Here is a 21,188-nt window from a genome sequence, read left to right as displayed (position 1 = left end):
GAAACCCACCGAGGCAAACCCGAGGCTTTTGCGGCCCTTGGTAATCAGCAAGGTAGAAAACGCCGAGGCAATCAAGAACTTCGACGAGATTTTGGCGGAGTCGGATGGCATCATGGTGGCGCGCGGAGACTTGGGGGTGGAAGTGCCTTTTCAGGATGTGTTTACAGCTCAAAAAATGGTGAGATGTGCCATACGTCTTGCAGAGCCTTGAAAGAACTTTTTTGTTGTTGTCTTTTAGACGTTCTTAGGGCATGTAGAGTGGTTTGAGTCGGATGAGTCTATTCCTTCCTCCGTCATTACTCACAAATTTTAAATTTTTTTTCTACGCACCCTTAGATGGTCAAGAAATGCAATGACGCGGGCAAGCCAGTCATTGTCGCCACACAAATGCTCGATTCTATGATGCGGAACCCCCGGCCTACGCGTGCGGAGGTCTCTGACGTGGGCAATGCCGTTTTGGACGGCGCAGATTGTGTCATGTTGAGCGGCGAAACAGCCGCGGGAAAATACCCGGTGGAGTCCGTACAGGCCATGAGAAACTGCGTGGTTCGAGCCGATACGACTGTCGACCACCCTGATACCATCGTGGACCCGCTCTCAGTCTTGCAACGCGCGCGCACGTTCACGTCCCGTGTGCGGACGACGAGACCCGGGTTGACTTCGGAAGAGCTGGAGACGGTGGCCTTGTGCACTGTGGTGGCCGCCTCCGAGCTGCAAGCCGACCTGATAATTGTCTTGACCACGCGCGGAAACTTCGCGAGGGCGGTGGCGAAGCACCGTCCACAAATTCCGGTGATGGTTTTTTGTAGTGAGTTGAAAGTGGCGCGGCAGCTCCAGCTTTTCCGCGGTCTCTTCCCTGTCTTGCCTCCAAACCTGCAGGGTGCGACAGTTGAGGATATACCCGAAGCAATTCGTACGGCAAAAGAAATTGGGTGGGTGAAAGCGGGGGATAAAGTGGTCGTGTCAAATTATGAGCTCTGGGCAGATGCGGGGATCAAACAGTCCATGAACATGAGGGTATTCCCCGTGCAATGAACATGTCCTAGAGGGGGGTCATAAAACTTTTCAACTGATGATACCAGCCGGTGAAATTGTATGTTTGTGCATGTTTGAGGAGCTCCAAGCGTACTTTGTGCGGCCCCTTCATGCACGCTTGATGTAATCGTGCGCGTATGTGTGTGTTTGAGGTGGTGCATAGAAGGGTTTTCGCGTCATATTGGCGATGTTCCATTGTATTTTAGTTTTTTTTAGTGCTTTATCCAAAGTTCTTTATTTGACATACTTTAACTTCCCGCATTATTTTTGTGCATGACCGTCACAAGCAATAAAATGTTAGTAAAGTGCATGCCGATGCTTCGTTCCGACGCAACAGTAACAAGTAACGTTCGTTCAGACACAACAGTAACAAGTAACGTTCGTTCAGACACAACAGTAACAAGTAACGAAAATTGCCCAAACTTTGCATACATAGTGCCGTTGCAAGCCTTTTTGCTTTCTAGAAAAATTGGAAATTAAGCCGTCAAGCGGTAGACGGGCTCCACCGCTGTAGGACGGTCACCAGAAAGTCGTCGCCTGCAATATATAAGGTTGGTATGTGCATAATATGAACGAAGTCCAAGGATGAAAAAGACAGTCTTCAACGTACTAATGGTAGAAATAATTTCTCGATTCTTCGTTTTGATGCGCAGAAATTGTAGCTCGTTCTAGCGATGTAGATTGTGAAGAAAGGAAAGAGAAGGGCGGAAGAAATCTTAAAGGAGGGAAATCTCTGGCCCCTTTTTGGTGAAGAGTTAGGGAGTCTTACCTGTGGATCTAGATCTCTCACGACATTTTCTGCTTTCAAGACTAGTGGTCGCATAGTGGTCGCCATGCCATGTGCTTCGTCCTCATTCATTTTTGGTGAGCGGCGAAGAACTTGGCCTGTTTGATTTGCAATTAGGTAGCTGGCAAGATTGTGCGGGGCTCTGTAAGATATTCCACCTTGTTAAAATATGATAAACATACAAAACTCACCCTTCCACACTCGGTTTCGTCTTGATGCGCTCCAGGATGTCCTCCACCTGCGACTTCCAGAATGGAAATTTTACATAGTTATGCTTGTAATATTCGAAAATGAAACGAAAAAGGCTTACCATAATGAAACTGTGGCCTTTGGTGTTTATCCTTGAATAAGTACCTATTTGGATGAATGTTGGAATGAAACTTTGTTCTGCTAATGTTTTAATCCACCTAGTAATTGCGCCGTGAAAGTGAGGAAAACTCGGAAAACCGTTACTAGCGGGAGACCATGTCTTTAGGGCCTGCGTTTTCTTGTGTGAACACGAAAAGAGGCCTTGCCCCTTGCCCACTACGCTTGGCAAGTTTGAAGCCACGCTTGGTAGGTGATTCGTGTAGCGGTTGCGATACAGGGGAGCAGAACTGCGTGCTTTGTTCGAGCGTTGGGCGACCTCCTCGTTCAAAAGTCGGGGACAAGAAGATGCAAATAAATTCAAAACTCCGGCATGACACGTAAGGTCGGCATAAACACATGTAATGGAGTCCAATAATGGATCTTTTTTTAGAAAATCAGTCGATTGAATGCTTCATCTTTCGCGCACTGAATAAAGTGTTAAGCAGCCCTCTTCATGACGATCGTGGGTAACTTTGAATCGATGCTTCCATCACTCTTCTTTCACTTGTTTGCTCGAGTTGCCCTATCCAACGCACCAGCTCAGCTGCATTCCTCTCGAACGGGCCAGGTTAGTATGAACACGCCGAAGGCCAGCGCTGCAAAGGATGCCAAGAGGAAGCAGTTCATGAAAGCACCCAGCGGAACCCAACGTATCGTGATGGCAGTGAAGTAAGTGAAAATGAACGGATTGTCTGTGCCAGCCTCGTGCATATTTTGACGCTGTCGATCGTCTGAAGATGTCCCAATTGTTGAGCGGAGGGCAAACGTCACGTCATGGACGAAGCAATAGTTAAAATGCTTCTCTCTGATCCACCCCTAATATTTCATCCCTATTTCATAAAAAGTAATCAACCAACGGCGAAACCTCAACCTTTGAGACGAATCGTCCAAGTGCGTTATGGTAATTCGGTGAAAGGTATAAAAGACGGGCACGGCAGCAAACGCGGTGTGCAATTGTATGTGAAGCCGCAGGCCATCACGAGAAAAAAGTCGTTTGGGAAAAGGTCAGAGGAAGCAGGACAGACGCTGGAAGCCACGGGCAGCACAGGTGGAAGGATGAGCATAGCGCCACATAGAGCGACTGCGAGGAAAACGATTGGAGTGGCAGGGCCTCGAGTAGGTGTGAAATTCCTGCTCGACAACAATAGCGACAGTAGCAACACGCAAGTTAAGAAGTTTCACCCCATAAATCATGCAAAGAGAGACGGTCTGACCACTTACAGTGGCAGGACAGCCATGGTGAACAATGAGAGCAACAATAGTACCCGCGACAGCAAGAACGCCATCGCCGTAGCATCTGCCACATTGATTTCGTCGACCGGGAGCCACCCCCGGAAAAAGGACGTTACACAGGTAGGTAGAAATGGTTTCAGAGATTCTTGAGAAGAGTGTAGACTCTCACAGCGGGCCTTCACGGAAAATCAATCATCCTCTCACCACAATATCTTCGTCCACTACATTACCTTCCACGTAGTTACTAGCAGCCTATAAAAAAGGATGGGTCGCCGATACTACTTTTTCGCAGGAGCTTCAGAAGCTGCTTGCATGAAAATAATCCAAAGGTTGCAATTCATCATCTCGGTGTAGAAGTGAACGATGTGACATGACATGCTGAAACACATAAAGAAGCAAGGTACCGTAATAATCTAGGTGGGCAACGCACACATGCGGAGGCCAACAGCATCTGGTCACAGAACTACATTGTAAACGCTCCGCAACATTACGCTTCATATAAATCACTGTGATGGGTCACTTACTTTAAAACACGTACGGCGCGATAAGACATGCTATCCAATGACCTGGCGTGGGGACGAGTGGAAGCACGTGTGGTGTATTTCTTGTGGCGACATGAACAAAATCGCTTTGTCATGCATTGCCTTCGTGCTGTCCTTTTTCAAGTATTGTATCGCTTCCGCTCTGCGAAGCAGTCAGTGTTCTCTTAACATTATGGCACGGCGGAGTATTGGTCCCCAGGGAGACTCACTCACGTTCATCAATGAAGTTGAACCCGCTCGAAAGACACTGCACTATACCCCACATTTTCCTGAGTTTACGGGACCCTGATGTAGCGGGTCTTGCTTCTCGGAATTGTCTCGTTTGGATACTGCTTGTCAGATCCAGATGGCATGCAGCCGCGGGTCTCGCTCTCACAGCTATCCCTGCGCACTGAGGTTCTGTTTTTTTTGCCTACCCTAGCGTGAAAGTACATGCAGGCCCGCAGACTATGGTACAGAAAGTTCTGCTTTTGTGTTGTGAAACTGCGCCTCTGTCTCTTTGACGTACATCAAGCCACTTGACTTGAAAATCGAGCTTTATGTCGTTGATGAAAGCTGGCAGTTTACCAGGTCATGGCGATCAGTAAGACCAAATGCGTTCACTTCGTGCTTTGATAGATCAGCACATTTTTCATGCGGCGCATTGCCGCACGTTAAAGAACTAAGTGCTGACGCTCATTACTGTCATATTGTGAAGTATCGTATCACAAGGCAAATGGGGTCAGGCTTCGTATCATATGTCTCTGAAGAGTCATTCTCACTCCTAACAACGCGACGTGTTTTTCCCTCCTGGCTCTTGACACGACCCTGCAGGCACAATTCATTACCAGAAAGAAGGAGTTTCCTTCCCTTTTCTTCACGGATTTTTTGTTTGTGGTGTCGTTCAAGTGCCGTAAACCAGAGATGTCGAGCGTGAAAGTGGAGGCCCCGGAGACCTCCTATGACGGGTACCGCGAGAGTTACCATCCTCCTCAAGATATCGACTGTCACCGACACAAGAACACCAGCCTCGACAAGATGGACGACAAGGAGAGCAGTGCCAAGCGTATCAATGGGTTGGGATCAGAAGTCATGGAATACGGAATCCAAGTAGTGAAAGGGAAGGATGAGGGAAGCAGGGGGGTCTCCACCTCGGCAGCCTCAGCGACCCCAGTGCCTAGTGCCAGCGCTACTGCCGCAACTCAGCTCTCGGATGCGACAAGTGCAAACAGTACCGACTCAAATATCGTCAGCAGAAGGAAGCAGGAGCCGGCCGGAACGACGCCGGCACAGGCCAGAGGAAACAACAAACGCAACCTGCCTTCTGTCTCATCTGCCGGGGGGGTTGCCAGAGAAAATGGAGGCAAGCGTTCTCGACGACCGCCGCCAAGATTTGGGGAGACCGCTGGATTGGATAGGCGGGAAGAGTCCATTTTGCGACAGGCCATTGAGAACTCCAAAATAGAGACGCATTTGTGCGATACTGTCGAGATTGGGGAGGTGCCGGTCTTCCGGTAGGTTGGAAGGCGGAAAATTGATGCAAAGGGAGGAGGGCTCATTGTCATGAATCAACCCCCCTCCCCCAAACGGGGAGAAAGGGTACCTGTGGACACTTTCTGGTCGATATGAGGTACCAGTGTATCGTCCAAGGGGAGTGAGATCCTATAGGCCTGTCGGGCCCCCCCAACATACCTCTCTCGGTGAATGGATTCTGTCTCTTTGGTGCATAGTTTTTGCCGTGATGCTCATGTATATCTTACAATCTGCACATCTCACACTACATTTCTCTCAGGCCTTCTCTCGCGGAATTTGCAGACCCCATCCAGTTCATTGAGAGTGTCAAGCAGGCGGGCGATCATTTCGGCATCGTCAAGATCATTCCTCCGCCCGGATGGTCACCCCCACCTCAAGACGAGATGCATCGCTCCTGCAAGACCCCCGTCAAAACCCGGCTGCAGAGTCTCAAATACTTCAAGGAGGGCACCGGCGTAGCGGATGGGAAGGACTACACTTTTGCGGAGTACGAGAACATGGCCGTGCAATTCAGTGAGAAATGGCAAAAAGAAAGGTACCAGGGTCAGGGCAAAGATGCGCCCACCCACGAGGATCTCGAGAGGGATTACTGGCGCATCATCGAGGCGGCCGAGGAGGTTGTGGATGTGGAGTACGGAAACGACCTGGACACTCTCACCTACGGCAGTGGGTTCCCACGGGCCACGGATCTGATGATGCCGAGGTCGGAGGGCAGTACAGAGGATCGCTTCGCAATTGAGACGATCGGGAAGGATCGGGAAGGGAGGGGACGACTGTTGGGTACCCCCGAGTACTACGAGCGGTGCGGATGGAACATGAACAATCTGCCTCTTTGGCCCGGCTCCGTCTTGAGGTACATCCGAGCCCCCCTGAAAGGCGTCAACGTGCCCTGGCTCTATTTGGGCATGCAATTTGCTACCTTCTGCTGGCACAACGAGGACAATTTTATGTTTTCGATCAACTACCTCCACCGAGGGGCTGCCAAGCAATGGTATTCGATCCCAGGCTCCAAGGCCGACGTGATGGAGAAGGTCATGAAGGGCTTCTTGCGGGAAGTGTTCGCCAACAACCCCGACCTTTTGCACCACATGACCAATCAGTTCCATCCTGTCCTCTTTCACCGCGCGGGCGTTCCCGTATTCAAGGCAAGGCAAGAGCCAGGGGAATTCATCGTCACTTTTCCCAAGTCCTTTCACGCGGGATTCAACTACGGATTTAATGTTGCGGAAGCTGTGAATTTCTCTCCTCCTCTCTGGTTGCCTTTGGGACGGGAGGCGATGGAGCGATATCGTCGGTTTGCACGCGAATCCGTCGTCTCCCACGACCGACTGGTCTTGACCTTGGCGCACAATTTGTGCCCTGAGTGGTCGATTCCGTCCCTCCAAGCCTTGCTGCACGATCTGACGCTGATTGTCAAAGAGGAAGAGTTTTGGAGGAGCCAATTGACGCGGCAAGGGTTGCGAGTCGACATCGTCCCGCCATCCAAGCTGCTGCCCAACAATTTGAAGGAAATGGACGATGCCTCTCTCGACTATGACGAGAAGCGGGTCTGTTTAAGCTGTAAGCATGTGTGCTTCCTGTCGGCTGTGGCATGCGAATGCAGTGAATCTAAAGTGGTATGTCTGAGGGAAGTGCCTTTGCTCTGTAAGTGCCGTATGGATCAGAGATATTTGATGGCCTGGCACAGCATAAGTGACCTCTGGGACATGGTCAGACGCGTGGAGGAGTATTTGAAAGCCAGATTGGGGGAGATGGGGAAAAGGGATGGTCAAAAGGAGGAGGAGGAGGGAGGCGGTTCGACGACAAGCGATGGAGAGGAGTCAGGGGAAACGCTGTGACGAGAGAAAGCGCGGGAAATGGGGCATGTACATCGTCAGGTTATGAGGAAACAGCGTGCATATTCTATGGCGTGATTTTTATTTGTCTTCTCTCCATTTGGGGTACAGGTGAGAGTATATAGCCTTTTTCACCCCGATCCTGTACTGTTTGGAGTTCGTGTTCTAACGGATAAAGGCTTCAAGATAAAGATGAAATGACTGAAAAAATAACCTTCGCGAAGAATTGCATGACATAAATAGTAGCACGTCCTTTTGTTATCATCTTTTCCATGAGACCTGGGCGTTATTGCTTTCAGTTTCATGTCCTTCACGCAATCTTTTTGTCATTTGTGCTCGGGTCTGCAACATTCGTCTGTTTCTCTGGCGCGTTGTTTGTCCTGCTACCCGAGGTATTTCCTTTTCTCCCAGGTTGTGTCTTTGGCCACACTAACCCCGCTCTTTCTATCTCACTTTTGGTTGCGAGTCGTCCACTTGACTTGTAACGCCATCCTCCGTCTTGATAATCGAGATCGTCAAGACCTGGAGGGATACCATACGTTTTTTCGTAATCTTCTTGGCTTATAGGAGTACTTTTTATGGCCAGTTCCACAAAGGCTAAGAGAAAGGAAGCCAGGAAAAACAGGATGCAGAATGTCAAGAAGTCAATTTCCATGGCCCCTGCTGTTGATCGAAAAGAGCGAATGTTTACTTTGATGGCTATTGCGCGATTCATGGGGAGGGAAAAGACATTTTTAAAAAAGAAACAATATTTAATAATTTGACGATGCGTGGTTCACCATTGACCTGAACTTTCAATGTAAAGCTCAGAAAATGACCATCTTATCCACATAAGCGAATAGGTGTCGCGACACGGGCTGGTACCTCGAAAGCGACTCTCTTGCTGCGAGACGGAGTCGGTTGACTTCAACGGCTGAGCGTTAAAACAGGAGACAACGGCTTCGCAACCGCCATTTCAAAAAGCAATCTAAGTTCTCATGTGCTATGGGAATCATCCATCGCTGCAGTGTCGCATTTTCAACATTACTTTATACTTAATGCAGTTTGAAAAGGATACATTAGCTCTGAAAAGGTTGATAGTCTATTTTTATGTCCCTTCTCATCCCATTCATTTAACCTCCTCATTCACTATTGCGTTCGCCTACCGGGTCGTCTTGTATTTCTTTACCTGATCCAACAGTTTCTTTGCTACCGGATCGCTTTCAAAATGCTTTCGAACTGGCTCCAAAATGCTATTCAGTGCCATCGTCACGGCCGGTTTTAAGTCTCCCGGATGAATCTTCCCACCCTTGTAGTCTGCCTCGAACTCTTCGTAATCCACGTACTCTTTTCTCACATTCCCTTGAAATTCGATCTCAATTTTACCGTAGTATCCAAAGATAATATGCTTCACGTAATCAATAATTGGATTACCTTCAATGACTTCCGGAGGGCAGAACGCTTTCTTGATTTTCCGTTTCAAATCCGCTTCGGAATCCTCCATGAAAATGGCGGAGTCTGGGTCAGACTTACTCATCTTTTCTTGACCTTCTTTCAAGCCCATGAGCATGTGATGCGAGATAATGACTGGCTTAAATTTGATTTTCACGCTATCGCAGTATTCGCGGGCCAGCATGTTCACTTTCCGTTGATCCAGGCCTAGTTGGCAAATGTCCGCTTTAAGGAAGAACACGTCGGCACATTGCATACACGGGTACATGATTTGCGCGGCACTCATCTCCTCCGTATCTTTTCGCCCCATAATCGTACAGCAGCGTTGTATCCTGGCCAGGTTGTTGATGCGGGCAATATCCATGACTCGAGACCAGTATTCGTCCGAGTGGGCATTGATCTCCTCCGACGCCCACAAAAACTCCACGTTTTGCATGTCCATTCCGACCGCCCGCCAGATTTCAATCATGTACCTCCCAACCGTTTGAATTTTTTTCAAGTCTCCACCCATTTTGTTGTTCAACAACGCGAACCAGTCTGCCACCCAGAATTTGAAGACGCATCCACACTGTGTGAGTTTGTTGGCATTGATGGCACGCATCACCCCCTGAGCTATATGCATACGTCCCGAAGGTTCAAATCCGTCGTATACAATGGGATGAGGTTTTTTCTCCAGGAGCAACCGCAGTTCCTGCTCTTGGATGCACTCCTCTCCCACACTACGGGCCAGGGCATACTTGGCGTCTGCGGAAAGCGGGGAGACAAAGTATTCCTTCCCTTCAATAAGACCGTTTGCTCCCCGTGTAATGGTGCCTCCGGCAGAAAGCGGCCCATGGGAGACCGTTGAAGACGTGGATTTGGTATTATTATGAGCTCCTTGAGATGAAGAGGTAGAAGACCTTTGTGTGCCTGGGGCGGTGCGGAGTAAAGGTAGTGAGGGGGAGACAGGGCGTGAGAGGGTCGTACCGTCCTTCCATAAATTTATAATACTGTACCGCTGAATGTTACTCCCACTATGCAAACATGCATTTGAAGGCATCGGGGCGTCCACGGCGCGAAAAGGGATGAAGGAAAACGAGGTGCCACGGCAGGCGCATAGGCAGGTGGGGCGTACCTACCTCCTGGAGCTTCGAGGACGCTAAAACGCGCCGTGGCTTGGACCGAGAAGCGCTTATCGACCGACATATTTGTCTGTGTGTGAATTTTCGAGCATAAAGTCTACGATCACGATCATCAAATGTGTTCGATGGATGACAAAGCGTTGCAACAAAGGGCGAGGCTGGGAACAAACACCCTGCCACATCCCTCTCGGCTTCCAGTTTCCAAAAAGCATGTCTAGTCAAATCATGCCCATGACGTGTGAGAGAGGCAATCAGGCGTTCTTAGTTCGCGAACAAATGATATGTACGACAACAAACCGAAAAAGGTAACGAGCGGAAAGGGGGAAGACGGGCGGGCCATAGCTGCCGCCCGTTCTGCATGTGGGAAACCTCCTCCCCCCCCAACTAGCCGACACGACCCAGTCCAAACACCGTATTCATAGAAGACATGCGACGGCTAATTCGTCAATACAGAGCGGCACAGGACGTTAAAAGGGAGTGGTTGCGAAACGAAAATGGGTCTCGTGGACATGTTGGCTTTGGAAGGCATCAGTCTGAATCCTTCAGCCCCAGTCCCTCGGTTAACGATATGTTCGACGGACACTGCCAAAAAATGTGCACTTCTTTTTCTTTTTTATTCATGGCCTGGCCCACAGACTCTCCATCTTGTCGGCAGCATTACCATTCATAATCATGATCGCTTCAACGATATCGCGAAACCTACTTTGCATCAAATCCCGGTTTCAACCTGTTTGTTGCCGACCTTGAGCGAGCAGCACCTCTCCCGCAGCCCGCCTGTGGCAGCTCTCAAATTGTAATGATCTCTCTACGGACAGTCCGCAGGCGGTCCATCGGGGATGAAGACCTGCATGCCGTCGAGGTTTTTCGTCAGCATGACTTGACAGCCAAGCCGGGAGTTGTCTGTGGCTTCCTCCTGCCAGTGCTCTTCCAGCAATTCGTGCTCCTTCTCGGTTGCTGGTTGCTTGTCATGAATGGTATTGATCCAAGGGGAAGGGATTTTTACGTGGCAAAAATGACAGCAAGGGCCTGTCACAAGAAAAGGTGGTTGCAAGAGGAAATCAGCCGCAGCGATCCCTCTCAAACACTGAGAGGGGGCTTAAGCTCGCCCTCTTGAGTGTCTCTAAAATCCACGGACAGCCTTCTTCCGACGTTCCCCCCGAAAATCTGTAGGTAGGGTATAGCTGTCCATCTATATAGAATACTCTCGGACTTACCGCGCCCGAATAAATCCTCCGTCCACCGCTCAGAATGCTTCTTCTGCTGTACCGCCCCACCGCCTCCACATCCCGACTCTAGCTCAATATCGTGCATCTGCGCCACATCCAGAAGGCTCTGGCCTACTCGGCCCGGCACCGTTATCCTTAAGCCCTACGTGACAACGGTAACAATCAGAAAAAAGGGCGGGTCCTCTCCCCATTTCCATTCGGCCTGGTGTAAGCAAAGAACTCTGCCACCCGACACATACACCCTACCTCGTGGTTGATAAATGTCACATTGACGGTCACATCCTTCACCGAAGCGAGTGTGCGTCGGCTGCTCCCAGTACTATTGATTACTGCTCCTGAACGTCTCCCCACTGTTGCTTGGCTGTGTGCTCCCACAGCCAGGGCTTGACGCAGCGCTTTCTTGGCCAAAAGCGCCGACGCCATGAGTGCCTGTATGCATATGCGAGATATTGTCGAATTGGCGTGGGTAAGGCAGGAAAGATTGGAACAAGTGTCGATGCACAATGTCTCCTTTTGTCTACCCCAGCCCAACGATTCGATCGTAGGTTGGACTGGCCCACACGACTACCGTCTCACTGCATCCCTGCAATGAAATACAGCACATTCGGCACACGCGCGTCTTTGAACGAATACTTGTCTCGATGAAATTTCAAATGCGACGTCCCAAGACAGTCGCGCAATCGATAAATCCAGTGGCAATGCCCGGGGCCCGACATAGGATCATCATGCATTAAAACGGGGGACGGCGTAATGATTGCCGTCGTTCATTGCCGTCCCTCCGTGCAACATAAGCTGGATTACGTTTATGCATGATCCTTTTGCCGTCTGCGGAATAGTTTTCGCCGCAAGCTTTAAATTTGTACACCACGTTATGTCGCTTGGCGCGCATAAGGACCTGATGTATTTACACAAGTTGAAAAAAGCGAAGTATTTTATTGAATCTGCAAGTAAGCGCTATTTTGTTTTTAAAATATGCGTATTTATTCGCTTTCTCTTATTTCCATCGTCATAACAGATGGAAAACGTGATATAATCCACATGCGAGCAGAAGGATCGTTATTCCCGTGACTGAAATCATTATCTCCCTTCTTTCCCCCTGGTCATCATCCCTCTCTCTTTGTGCCTGCCTCCTCGTGTCCAGAACTGCCCCTTCCAACGTCTTTGCGAACATATCCAATCCGAACTTCTCTTTGACATGGACATGGCCCGCTGCTCCCATCGTTTCTTTCAATGTCGGGTCGACCACAAATCTATACATGGCATTGGCAAAGCACTCTGGGTCGCCCTGGCACAGAAACCCCGTGGTCCCGTCAACCACGGTCTCCAACGGCCCTCCGGAAGCTACCGCTACCACCGGGCTGCCCGCGTACATGGCTTCCAATGGCACGATGCCAAAATGCTCCCGGTCTGGAGTGTACAACACAGCCAGGGCATCTTGTAACAACGCGGCCCGCTCGGAATCTGAAATCGAGGGCTGAAATGAAATGCTCTCTGCCACCCCTAACGCAGAGGCGCGCGCTTGGAGGTCGTCCATGTACTCCCTGTTCTCCCGCACCGCCTCGTCGTAGCCTCCGGCAATGACGAGTCGAAGGGAGCTTGAGCCGTTCACGTGTCCGTCGGCCCAATCGGTCTCGAGGCGGGTTCGCAGCAAGGCCAAAGCCTCTAGGGCAAGGCCGATGTTCTTCTTGCGCTCGAAACGATTGAGGGAGACGAAAGGACGAAGCGCATCCTCTTTCCGGACCGCTCCTTTTGTCTCTTCCTGAGTAGCGTCATGTGTGGGGAACGCGGACGCTCCCGCTTTAGGTGGCACAAATCTTCCTAAATTAATGGCTGGGTGTATGACAGCAGGAGCAGGGTGCCGAGAAAGGAGACGAGGAAATGTCTCCGCGAAGATCTTTGCAGTGAAGAGACTATTGACAGCTATCAGGGTTGCTGCACCAGTTGTTTTTTCCTCCAGCCAATCCAACGGGGCGCGGTAGAATCGCTTCCAAACCGAGGCCCTGTTAGTGCACAAAAGTTTATCTGGAAAATGGCAGTAGAACAACACTGGGAAGCCACAAACGTAACGCAGTAAAGGGACCATGGCCGAAACGCCGTCACATATTACAACATCAACGCGACGATCAATTTGTCCCTTCTTGCGCTCTGAATGTCGGCAGCTTGATTTCCTCAAGCTCAACGTCGATATCCAAACTACCAATGCCAAATAGAGCATACGGATCACCGCGCACATGGCCGTAAAGCGACCAAGTACATGTCTAGGAAGCCAATCACCGGCAACATGGATGTGGGAAGCCAATGACCCGGCGCCCCGGGTCTCACCAAAGCAATGGGAGGCGTCATGGTGGGTGGTCCATATCGTGACGTGATGCTCCAGTTGCTGCAAGGCCACGGCAGCATTCACAATAAGCTGCTCCGCCCCCCCAATTCCCAGATCCAGGTGGAGGAAAGTCACATGGAGCGTTTCAGAAGGTGGATCGGCGGATGGTGCATCTGAAGGAGCGCATGAAAGTTTGGCCATATATCAATGCTCGACAGTCGCTGCACTTTTTGAGCGAGCGGCCCTACAAGGTGTATGGGGAGGGCTTAGAAGCGATTGAAACTTGATTGGAGCGCTACCAGAGTTATGCATAGTAGGAAGGACAAGGCTTAAATGTGTCGGTTAACGATGCCCTCCATAGCGCTTGAACAAGGCCCGTTCCTCTGCACGAAAAAGTCGAGCACTGCCTCGCTCCTTTCTAGCGAGCTCCGATCTCGCCAAAACAAGTGTTTGGGAAGGGGATCTTCAGGGCCTGACTTATGAGCACTACGTCTTTGCATCTCCAGGCGTAAATGATTTTCATTGAGTTGAGTTGATTTATGTGTGTGTTTTATTTTCTTTGCGTTGGAAACCTGGCGTTGCGGTTTATCCTCATCACCTGCATACCTGTACAACCTTCGCCTTCTTAGTTTAATATGACTTAATTTCTAATTTCTTGATGACGAAACGCCGCCACGACGTCTTTCAAGATGTTTCGATCACTAAGATTTACTGATGTGGCCTCCAAAGAATTAATGCGGACTGCTAGTGTATAAAAGTTGCGGATGTCGAATAGTATATCGATGGGTAATGTAGGATCCCGATCGTGTAGTATTTGGTAATTGCATTAACACTTATTTTGTATGCGAATTATAAAGATGGTATTTATGTATCCGAGTTCTGTTTTCGCTCATCAGCGAAAATAGACAGCATGTTTAGGAAAGTCTGGTTGGCCCATACGTTTGACCATTTGCTTGCGGTCGACACGGGCTGGTCCATCTTTTTCTTTGCCATAAATCTAGTTAGCTGATTAAGTTATGCGTTGCGGAAATGGGATCCAATGTTTGATAATGCTTCTTGTGGGCAACCGTGCCTTCAAATAATATTATTAAGTTTAATTCTTGCTGTCTCCGATGCTGTTTGCTGTTTTGTCGGAAATTCTTCCACCCAATTTGCGAGGGAGACCGTGAATAGTGGAAAACTGTCAAATCCTCTTTTGCGAAGCAGCTATAGACAACTAGCCGCACCACACTCGCTAGAAAGGTGCCCAGACTGTAGGCTGTTGACCTAATTCAAAGCGTTTCCCACTTTGAGGGGTTTTTCCGAGAATTGCCCGTAATGCAATTGTTGCAATATTGATTGGTTTTTGTTGACATGCCCTACCATACATACTTGTGGGAGATCCGATTATTAGTTTTTATAGAAACTAAAAGCTCGGCCATCGACTTGTCGTGGTACGACTACACTATCATTTTTTTTAGCGAGTCAGGTTTCACTTGTTTGTCAAATTTATACTGCGGGATGGTTCGTTATAATTGTTACGTGTCGACCGAAAATGTATGGATAGAACTTCTACACTGCCCATACGATTGACAATGGCTTGTGGGAGTGTATTGCTTTACAGCCCGAGTGAGAGATCGGCATGCGTAACATACACTCGACTGTTTCCGTCGTCGTCCGTTTGTTCTAAAATGGCGCCTACTCCAAAACCGCTTGAATCAGTGTATGGCGTATAACCTTTTGATATATCCGGACAAGCTAATACTTCTGGTGTCATCAAGGCTTGTTTTAATGGTCCGAATGATTTCTGCTGCTCTTTTTCCCATTTCCAACGATTTGTGGTGCATAATAGTTTTGTGGAGGGTCCCGCTATCGTAGACAATCCCTTGACAAATTTTCGATGATAAGAACATAAAGACAAAATTAATCTATTATCTTTGGTTTTCTTTTACTGGATCATTTGAGAGGGTAGAGATCATGTCTGGGTTTGGTGTTACGCCTTCTTGAGATACGAGAAATCCCAATGATCTTGTTTCAGCAATTTAAATTTTCAAATTTGAGCTGCTTGTTCCTTCGTGCATCCTCCTCCTCAGCCTACACCTTGAATCTCGTTTTACATTTTTTGATGAGATAGGACTTGTAAACCAATGAAAAATAATGATCGCATACCATCTTGGCTTTCCTTTCTCGTACAGGCGGTTGATGCTGCGTCCAAAGAGACAAGAACTCCGAAACCTCGCTCTTTGCTCATCTTTGTTCCTCCTGCTGTGTCGTCCCTGCCTCTCTTTTAGCAGCCTTTGCAGGAGTTTTTTGCCTGACACTGGATCCTTTTCCAATGAAGTTCAATGTAACGACAGGGGAATAAAATGGCCACTAGAATTTCAATACTGTCTACCGGAGAATTGGGGTTTACAGTGCGGGGTGAGTATTTATTTTGATTCGCATGAGGAGGTAATGCATTTCATAAATCTCTTCTTACATTGTTTATTGAATGTCACTATTAGTTGTAATGGGAATTAAAGGTTTTTAGACTCCTATTTCGCTCTCAAACCATACAAACTCGATATTTTCTTACAGACATGCTTGCAGACTTGCTACTTCATTCCAACATTCAACGACTCCTATTTTCTCCCTTTTAAATACACATTCCCATCGCTCAAGTCATTCGCGCAGACTTGTGATGTTCGTACTAAGGGTAATAACTACAATGAAAGCGATCTCGGTGTATACTGTTGTCGGCCCTGCAAACTCTATCGCTTGATCACGGAGCATTGCGATGCAGTCCACAAGACACAGAACGGCGAGGACCAAACATGTTTCGAAGAAAATAAAAACACCCAAGCTGGCTTAACCTTTCTACGAGCACAGAGTAGCCTGGACAACTCAGAAGAAACACCGCATTGGCTCTTTATTCCTCCCGCCCCCAATCGTGGTATTGAAGATACGCGTACAGACGCATCACTTTTTCAACAAGCCTGGCGCCTAGCTATGGATCCTTCCCAATACTTGAAACCGATAGTTCACAAAAGTCATGGCGCAGACGGAGCTCAATTATTCAATTCGTCTGTCATCCCAGGCAAGATGGGCCGGACGAATGTCGCCATCGGTATCAACCAAGCAGACCTTCGAACCCAGCATCAAGCTCATATTCATTACGCAGCATTGCCTATCCCTTTCCGGCGACATTTGAATGAGAATGCTAGGATTCCAAGTGGTCTGAAGACATGCACGGTAGTGTCAGGTTTTATGTACGGAGAACAGAACGTTACATATTTTGGGTGGCTGTTTCCATGGGATTTGGCCTTACTCCCGGAAGGGAAGAAATATCAGGCTGAAAAGAACAAAACAGGAGATGTCACCGCCCCGCTGTGGACGCTTCGAAATCTAGTGTTGGATATGTGCCCGCAATTGCTTGATACATTGGTCAAGGACGCCTTGGGCATGCCGATCTTGGATCCACCCACTCTACCGCACGCTCCGGTAGGCTCCCATCCTTTCGCACATGCTGGGGATTTCCAAATGGCGCAAGTAGCTGTCATTATTGCCCCCACCACCACCCTTGATCCGAACACGCAGCGCCCATCGGGTCATTACGTCTTGATGGGATCGACGGCGACACGCTTCCACGCAGAAAGTCTTTTGTGCACACAAGCTGCGATCGACGGCATCGGCTCCAAGAAAGGATGGGACCCCGTGACGGATTGTCCGGTCACCGCCAAGGAATGGCCGGAACCTGAAGGGGGTCGGTAGATTTCGAACGGGGTATATCAAAAATAAAGGAAAAGAAGAAGGATCCAGAAAAGGGCGATGGCCCACGCCAAAGCCATGATGGGGGTCCATAAGGTGGGGGTCTTCACACGTAACGTTGTGGGAAGCATGTATCGAGGCCAGTGAAAATCTATGCATCCACAAGCCAAAATTACGTCCATACTTCCCATTCCCATTCTTCCCTTGCAAAATTGCTTCATCCCGTTGTATTTTGAGGCGCTACAATAAAATTTACAACCCCGCCTACGGCGCCAAGCCCGTACCGGGGGGCAAGAACACATCATCTTACTACAACACGTAATAAGCAGTCACAAGCTACAATTTTTCATGCACATGCATGTTGTCAGATGCACATCCGACTTAATAGAATCAGTTTTTCTTAAGCCCCTTCCCTTCCTTCTCAAGACAAGCCCAATATTTCCCATGCACAGCAATCGTCTTTTCTATAGCCTCGGCAGCATCCTCAAGAATGACAACGTCGTTTCCATCCCTCAAGTCATCCTCTCCCAGCAGGTCCTCTTCCCCCCCCCCCCCTCACTCGGGCCCGTCAAAGCTTCCAGGCAGGCCTCTACACACTCTCCCAAGATGGACAGACGGTAGCCTCCCTCTAGCGCCAGCACCACCCTTCCCTCGGCGCTTGGGACGCCCTCCACCAGCATCCTCGCCATGGTCCCAAACCCCGCCCTGGGAGTGATCTCGCAGCCCCCCATAGGATCTCCCTGGGCCCCGTCGAAACCCGCCGAGACCAGAATCAGCTCCGGTGCAAAGGCCCGCGCCACGGGCAACAATATCTTCTTCCAAACTTGCCTGTATTCCGCGTCACCCATGCCTCCTTGATTCCATGCCACATTAATGGTGTATCCCTCTCCCTCCCCCTCCCCTACCCTTTCCGGAGACCCGCTTCCAGGCCAGAAGCGTCCGTGATCATGGCGGTGTACTGAGAAGTACAACACGGATGGATCTTTCCAGAACATTTCCTGCGTCCCTTGGCCGTGGTGCACGTCCCAATCACAGATCAGGACCTTGGACAACCCCAAATGCTCTCGTGCATGCTTGGCAGCGACGGCCACGCTGTTCACGAGGCAAAAGCCCCTGGCAGAGTGAGACTCGGCGTGGTGACCCGGCGGGCGGATCAGGGCGAGCCCGTTCCTGAGGCGGGGCGGGGAGTGGGAGACGTCGGTGCTGCGTTCGTGTATGGTGCTATCCGAAACCTTGTTGAAAGCATGTGGACGTGCAGAATCGGATAAGGTGGATGCGGGACAAAGGCCCTCGGGAGAACGCGTGGACCCCACAGTCCCCACCACCCGGTCCACCAAAAGCAGCAAGCCTCCTGTTGCCCTGCGGGCACACGTCACGGAAGACGCGTTCAGGTAAACTGAGTCAAATTGCTCTGCTTCATCTTGCAATTTCGTCAACAATTGGTCCCTGTCCTGCTGGCTTCCCTCAACTGCCGCCGCGCCCCGATTTTCCCATCGTCGAAGACGCCGCAAGTAATGTCGATTGTGCACCCCCGCCATGACACCGTATTCCACCGCGTTTGCCTGGCCAAGAACAGTCAGTTTATCCAGCACTCCGCGGCTCGCCAGGTGTGCCAATATAGTTTCCACACGTTCAGGCCTTTCCGGGTGCTTTCTGTCTGGATGATAATGAAGCCGGTGGATGGCGTCGTAGTACAACCCTGTCTCCAAATTGCTGCTTTTCACAGGTGCACCTGATGTCACTGAGGCCCATACATCCTGTATATGACCGGAGCTGGGTGAGCGTGGCCGCTTTATCCCAGTTTGACATGATCGGATGGTAGGTCGGTCGGGAAGTAGATGCAGGCGGTGCAACGCAGGCGGATTCGCGCACTTCTCGGCGGCGTCCAGTTGCGAGGCGGGGGCTTTAGTGGTTGACGTTGCAACAGATGGCGATATGTGCAGGACTCGAGGGCAGGCAGGTGGGCCTGTGAAGGCATCGAGCTTGATTTTGCAGCGATTCCTCGTGGCTGCTTCGATCCCACCGGCGCATGTGTTGGGGCTCTCTCTTTCAAGAATGATCTCCCCTGACGCCGCCATACTCGTTACCCCTGAGCAGCTTCACATGAAGCATTTTGATGATATAAGTTAGTATCTGTTGCCATGAAACAGGTTTTGGGAAAGTAGAATGCTTTTCTTGGAAAGGTCTGTTGACGCCAGCAGCCGGGCCATGACCTGGACTACTATAGTAGGAGAGCGCGATACCGCCCATGATTTCGCGTCGATCGCTACTAAATACACAAAGGGAAAGACAAAAGGGGGTGCATACATTTCGAAAAGATACCTGATGGTATGTGGAGGAAGATACACCAGACATGGCCAAGCTATTGATTAAATTGACTCTACTACACTGGTACCTTTTTCTAGGATCACGCGCTCGCCGCCTCCGGCTCCAGGCACACCGCGGCGGTTGGAGCCAGGAGGTTAAAAAAGCACGTTCCCAATTTTTTTTTCAGCCTTTTCATTCGCATGCTTGCGTACAAAACAAGTCATATGCCTCCCGGTTACGTTCATGATTTTTTACAAAAGATGATTCGGACAAAGTTGAAGCATTTTGTTTCTAGACCTCTTTAAGCTGGGGATCAAATGTTATGTCCCCGACGCAGTGATCGGCACGTAATGCCCTTTTTATATATCACAGCTATTTCCGCGGCACTGCCCCTGGAGGCATGACATCGACCAATCATATAGTTGCTATGCTACTAGGCACACTGCTTATTGTTTCTGCAGCGCAGACTCTAGGTGACAGCAGCCCTAGTAGTCTTCCTCTTTCTGCCTCTAGCCTTCCGCAGTCAGAGGCCGTCAATCTCCATAATTGGGCGTATGCCTATGAATTCCGAGTTAGTCGGGTCGTAAGGCCAAGCAGTATCTCTGACATTCAATCAGTTATTAGAGATTTTGTACAATACCCAAGTCCTGTACGCGCACTCGGCAACATTCACAGTGTGACAGCATGCGTTGTAAGTAATGGTACCATCGTAGACATGCGTGGAATGAATCAGATCTTAGCCCTTAGAGAAGACTCTAGCGGCCGTCAGATTGTCGTCGTTCAGGGTGGGGTAACACTCATCCAAGTTCACACCTGGCTGGCCGATCATGAGATAGACTTAAGTTTTGCAGCAGAGATCGGTGATGCCACAGTGGGAAGCTTGACGAGCAGCATCAGTAAGGATTCCGGCGTCGGAGACCCTGCTTTGACAGGAAGCCTGTACAAAAGCATTGTAGGTGTGACCTATGTAGATCATCGAGGCGACGTTGTCAAGTTGAGCGACGCGAAAAACGCCACGGCACTGGCTCAGTTCAAATCGAGTGAGGGATTGCTAGGTGTAGTCGTTATTGTAGAGCTGTTAGTCCGACCTGCCAAGCTCTTGACCTTCACGAACATGGTTATACCAACAGCCGAGATCCTGGAAGCATTTGCAAACATGTCATTTCAAGTCTCACCGACGTCAAATTATTGGCTTTTATTGCATCCAGATTATAGTTTCGTGCAGACGCGAGTCTTAGCTCCGCCAGGAGCCGTCGAAACCGACGAAGTCACTCTCGGTGTCATAGTCAATACCACTCGAGCATCCTTTGCAAAGGGACTAATAGCTGTACCTTTGACAGAAAAGAGCGCAAGAAAACCGCCCATGCAATGGACGACATACAAGCATAAAATGGTGAACCATTACGGACCTTTGCCCACTCCGCTTGGAAATGCAACCCTGGGCCCTCGTTTGGATTTCACGTGGTTTGAATACCCTCAAGCAAGGTTTCAAGAAATCGTTGAGGCATATATGGAATTCTGGTCAGCTTTTAAAAAATCTAACAACGGATTTGAGCCTGCAGCTGCTGCAACATATTTTGTGAGGCGCATTCCAGAGAAACCACATGGGTGGTTCAGCCAAACTGGCGAGGGCTTTGAAAACCCAGGCTTTTCTTTCACACTGGATCCCATATTTCACGACCCTAACGATCCGCAATGGGAAATGTTCTTGCGAGAGTCTGTAGGTTTCGCCCGGAAGCACGGCGGTCGTATGGCTGTGACTCAG

At 49.6% G+C, this 21,188-nt stretch overlaps 1 protein-coding gene across 1 annotated transcript; it reads right to left on the bottom strand.

Moving 5' to 3' along the window:
* Positions 1-12,504: 12,504 nt before the first annotated feature.
* Positions 12,505-13,804, bottom strand: ALG2 (alpha-1,3/alpha-1,6-mannosyltransferase; the record flags this gene model as incomplete). Its single annotated transcript, XM_005856299.1, has 1 exon — positions 12,505-13,804. A coding segment is annotated over exon 1 (1,087 nt), but the record flags the coding sequence as incomplete, so codon positions are not given.
* Positions 13,805-21,188: the final 7,384 nt, after the last annotated feature.

This window comes from Nannochloropsis gaditana (genome assembly GCF_000240725.1).
Source record: "Nannochloropsis gaditana CCMP526 unplaced genomic scaffold scaffold009, whole genome shotgun sequence".
In the NCBI taxonomy this organism is placed as follows: Eukaryota; class Eustigmatophyceae; order Eustigmatales; family Monodopsidaceae; genus Microchloropsis; species Microchloropsis gaditana.
Note: the sequence above shows the minus strand (reverse complement) of the source record. Positions and strands in the feature narration are given on the sequence as shown.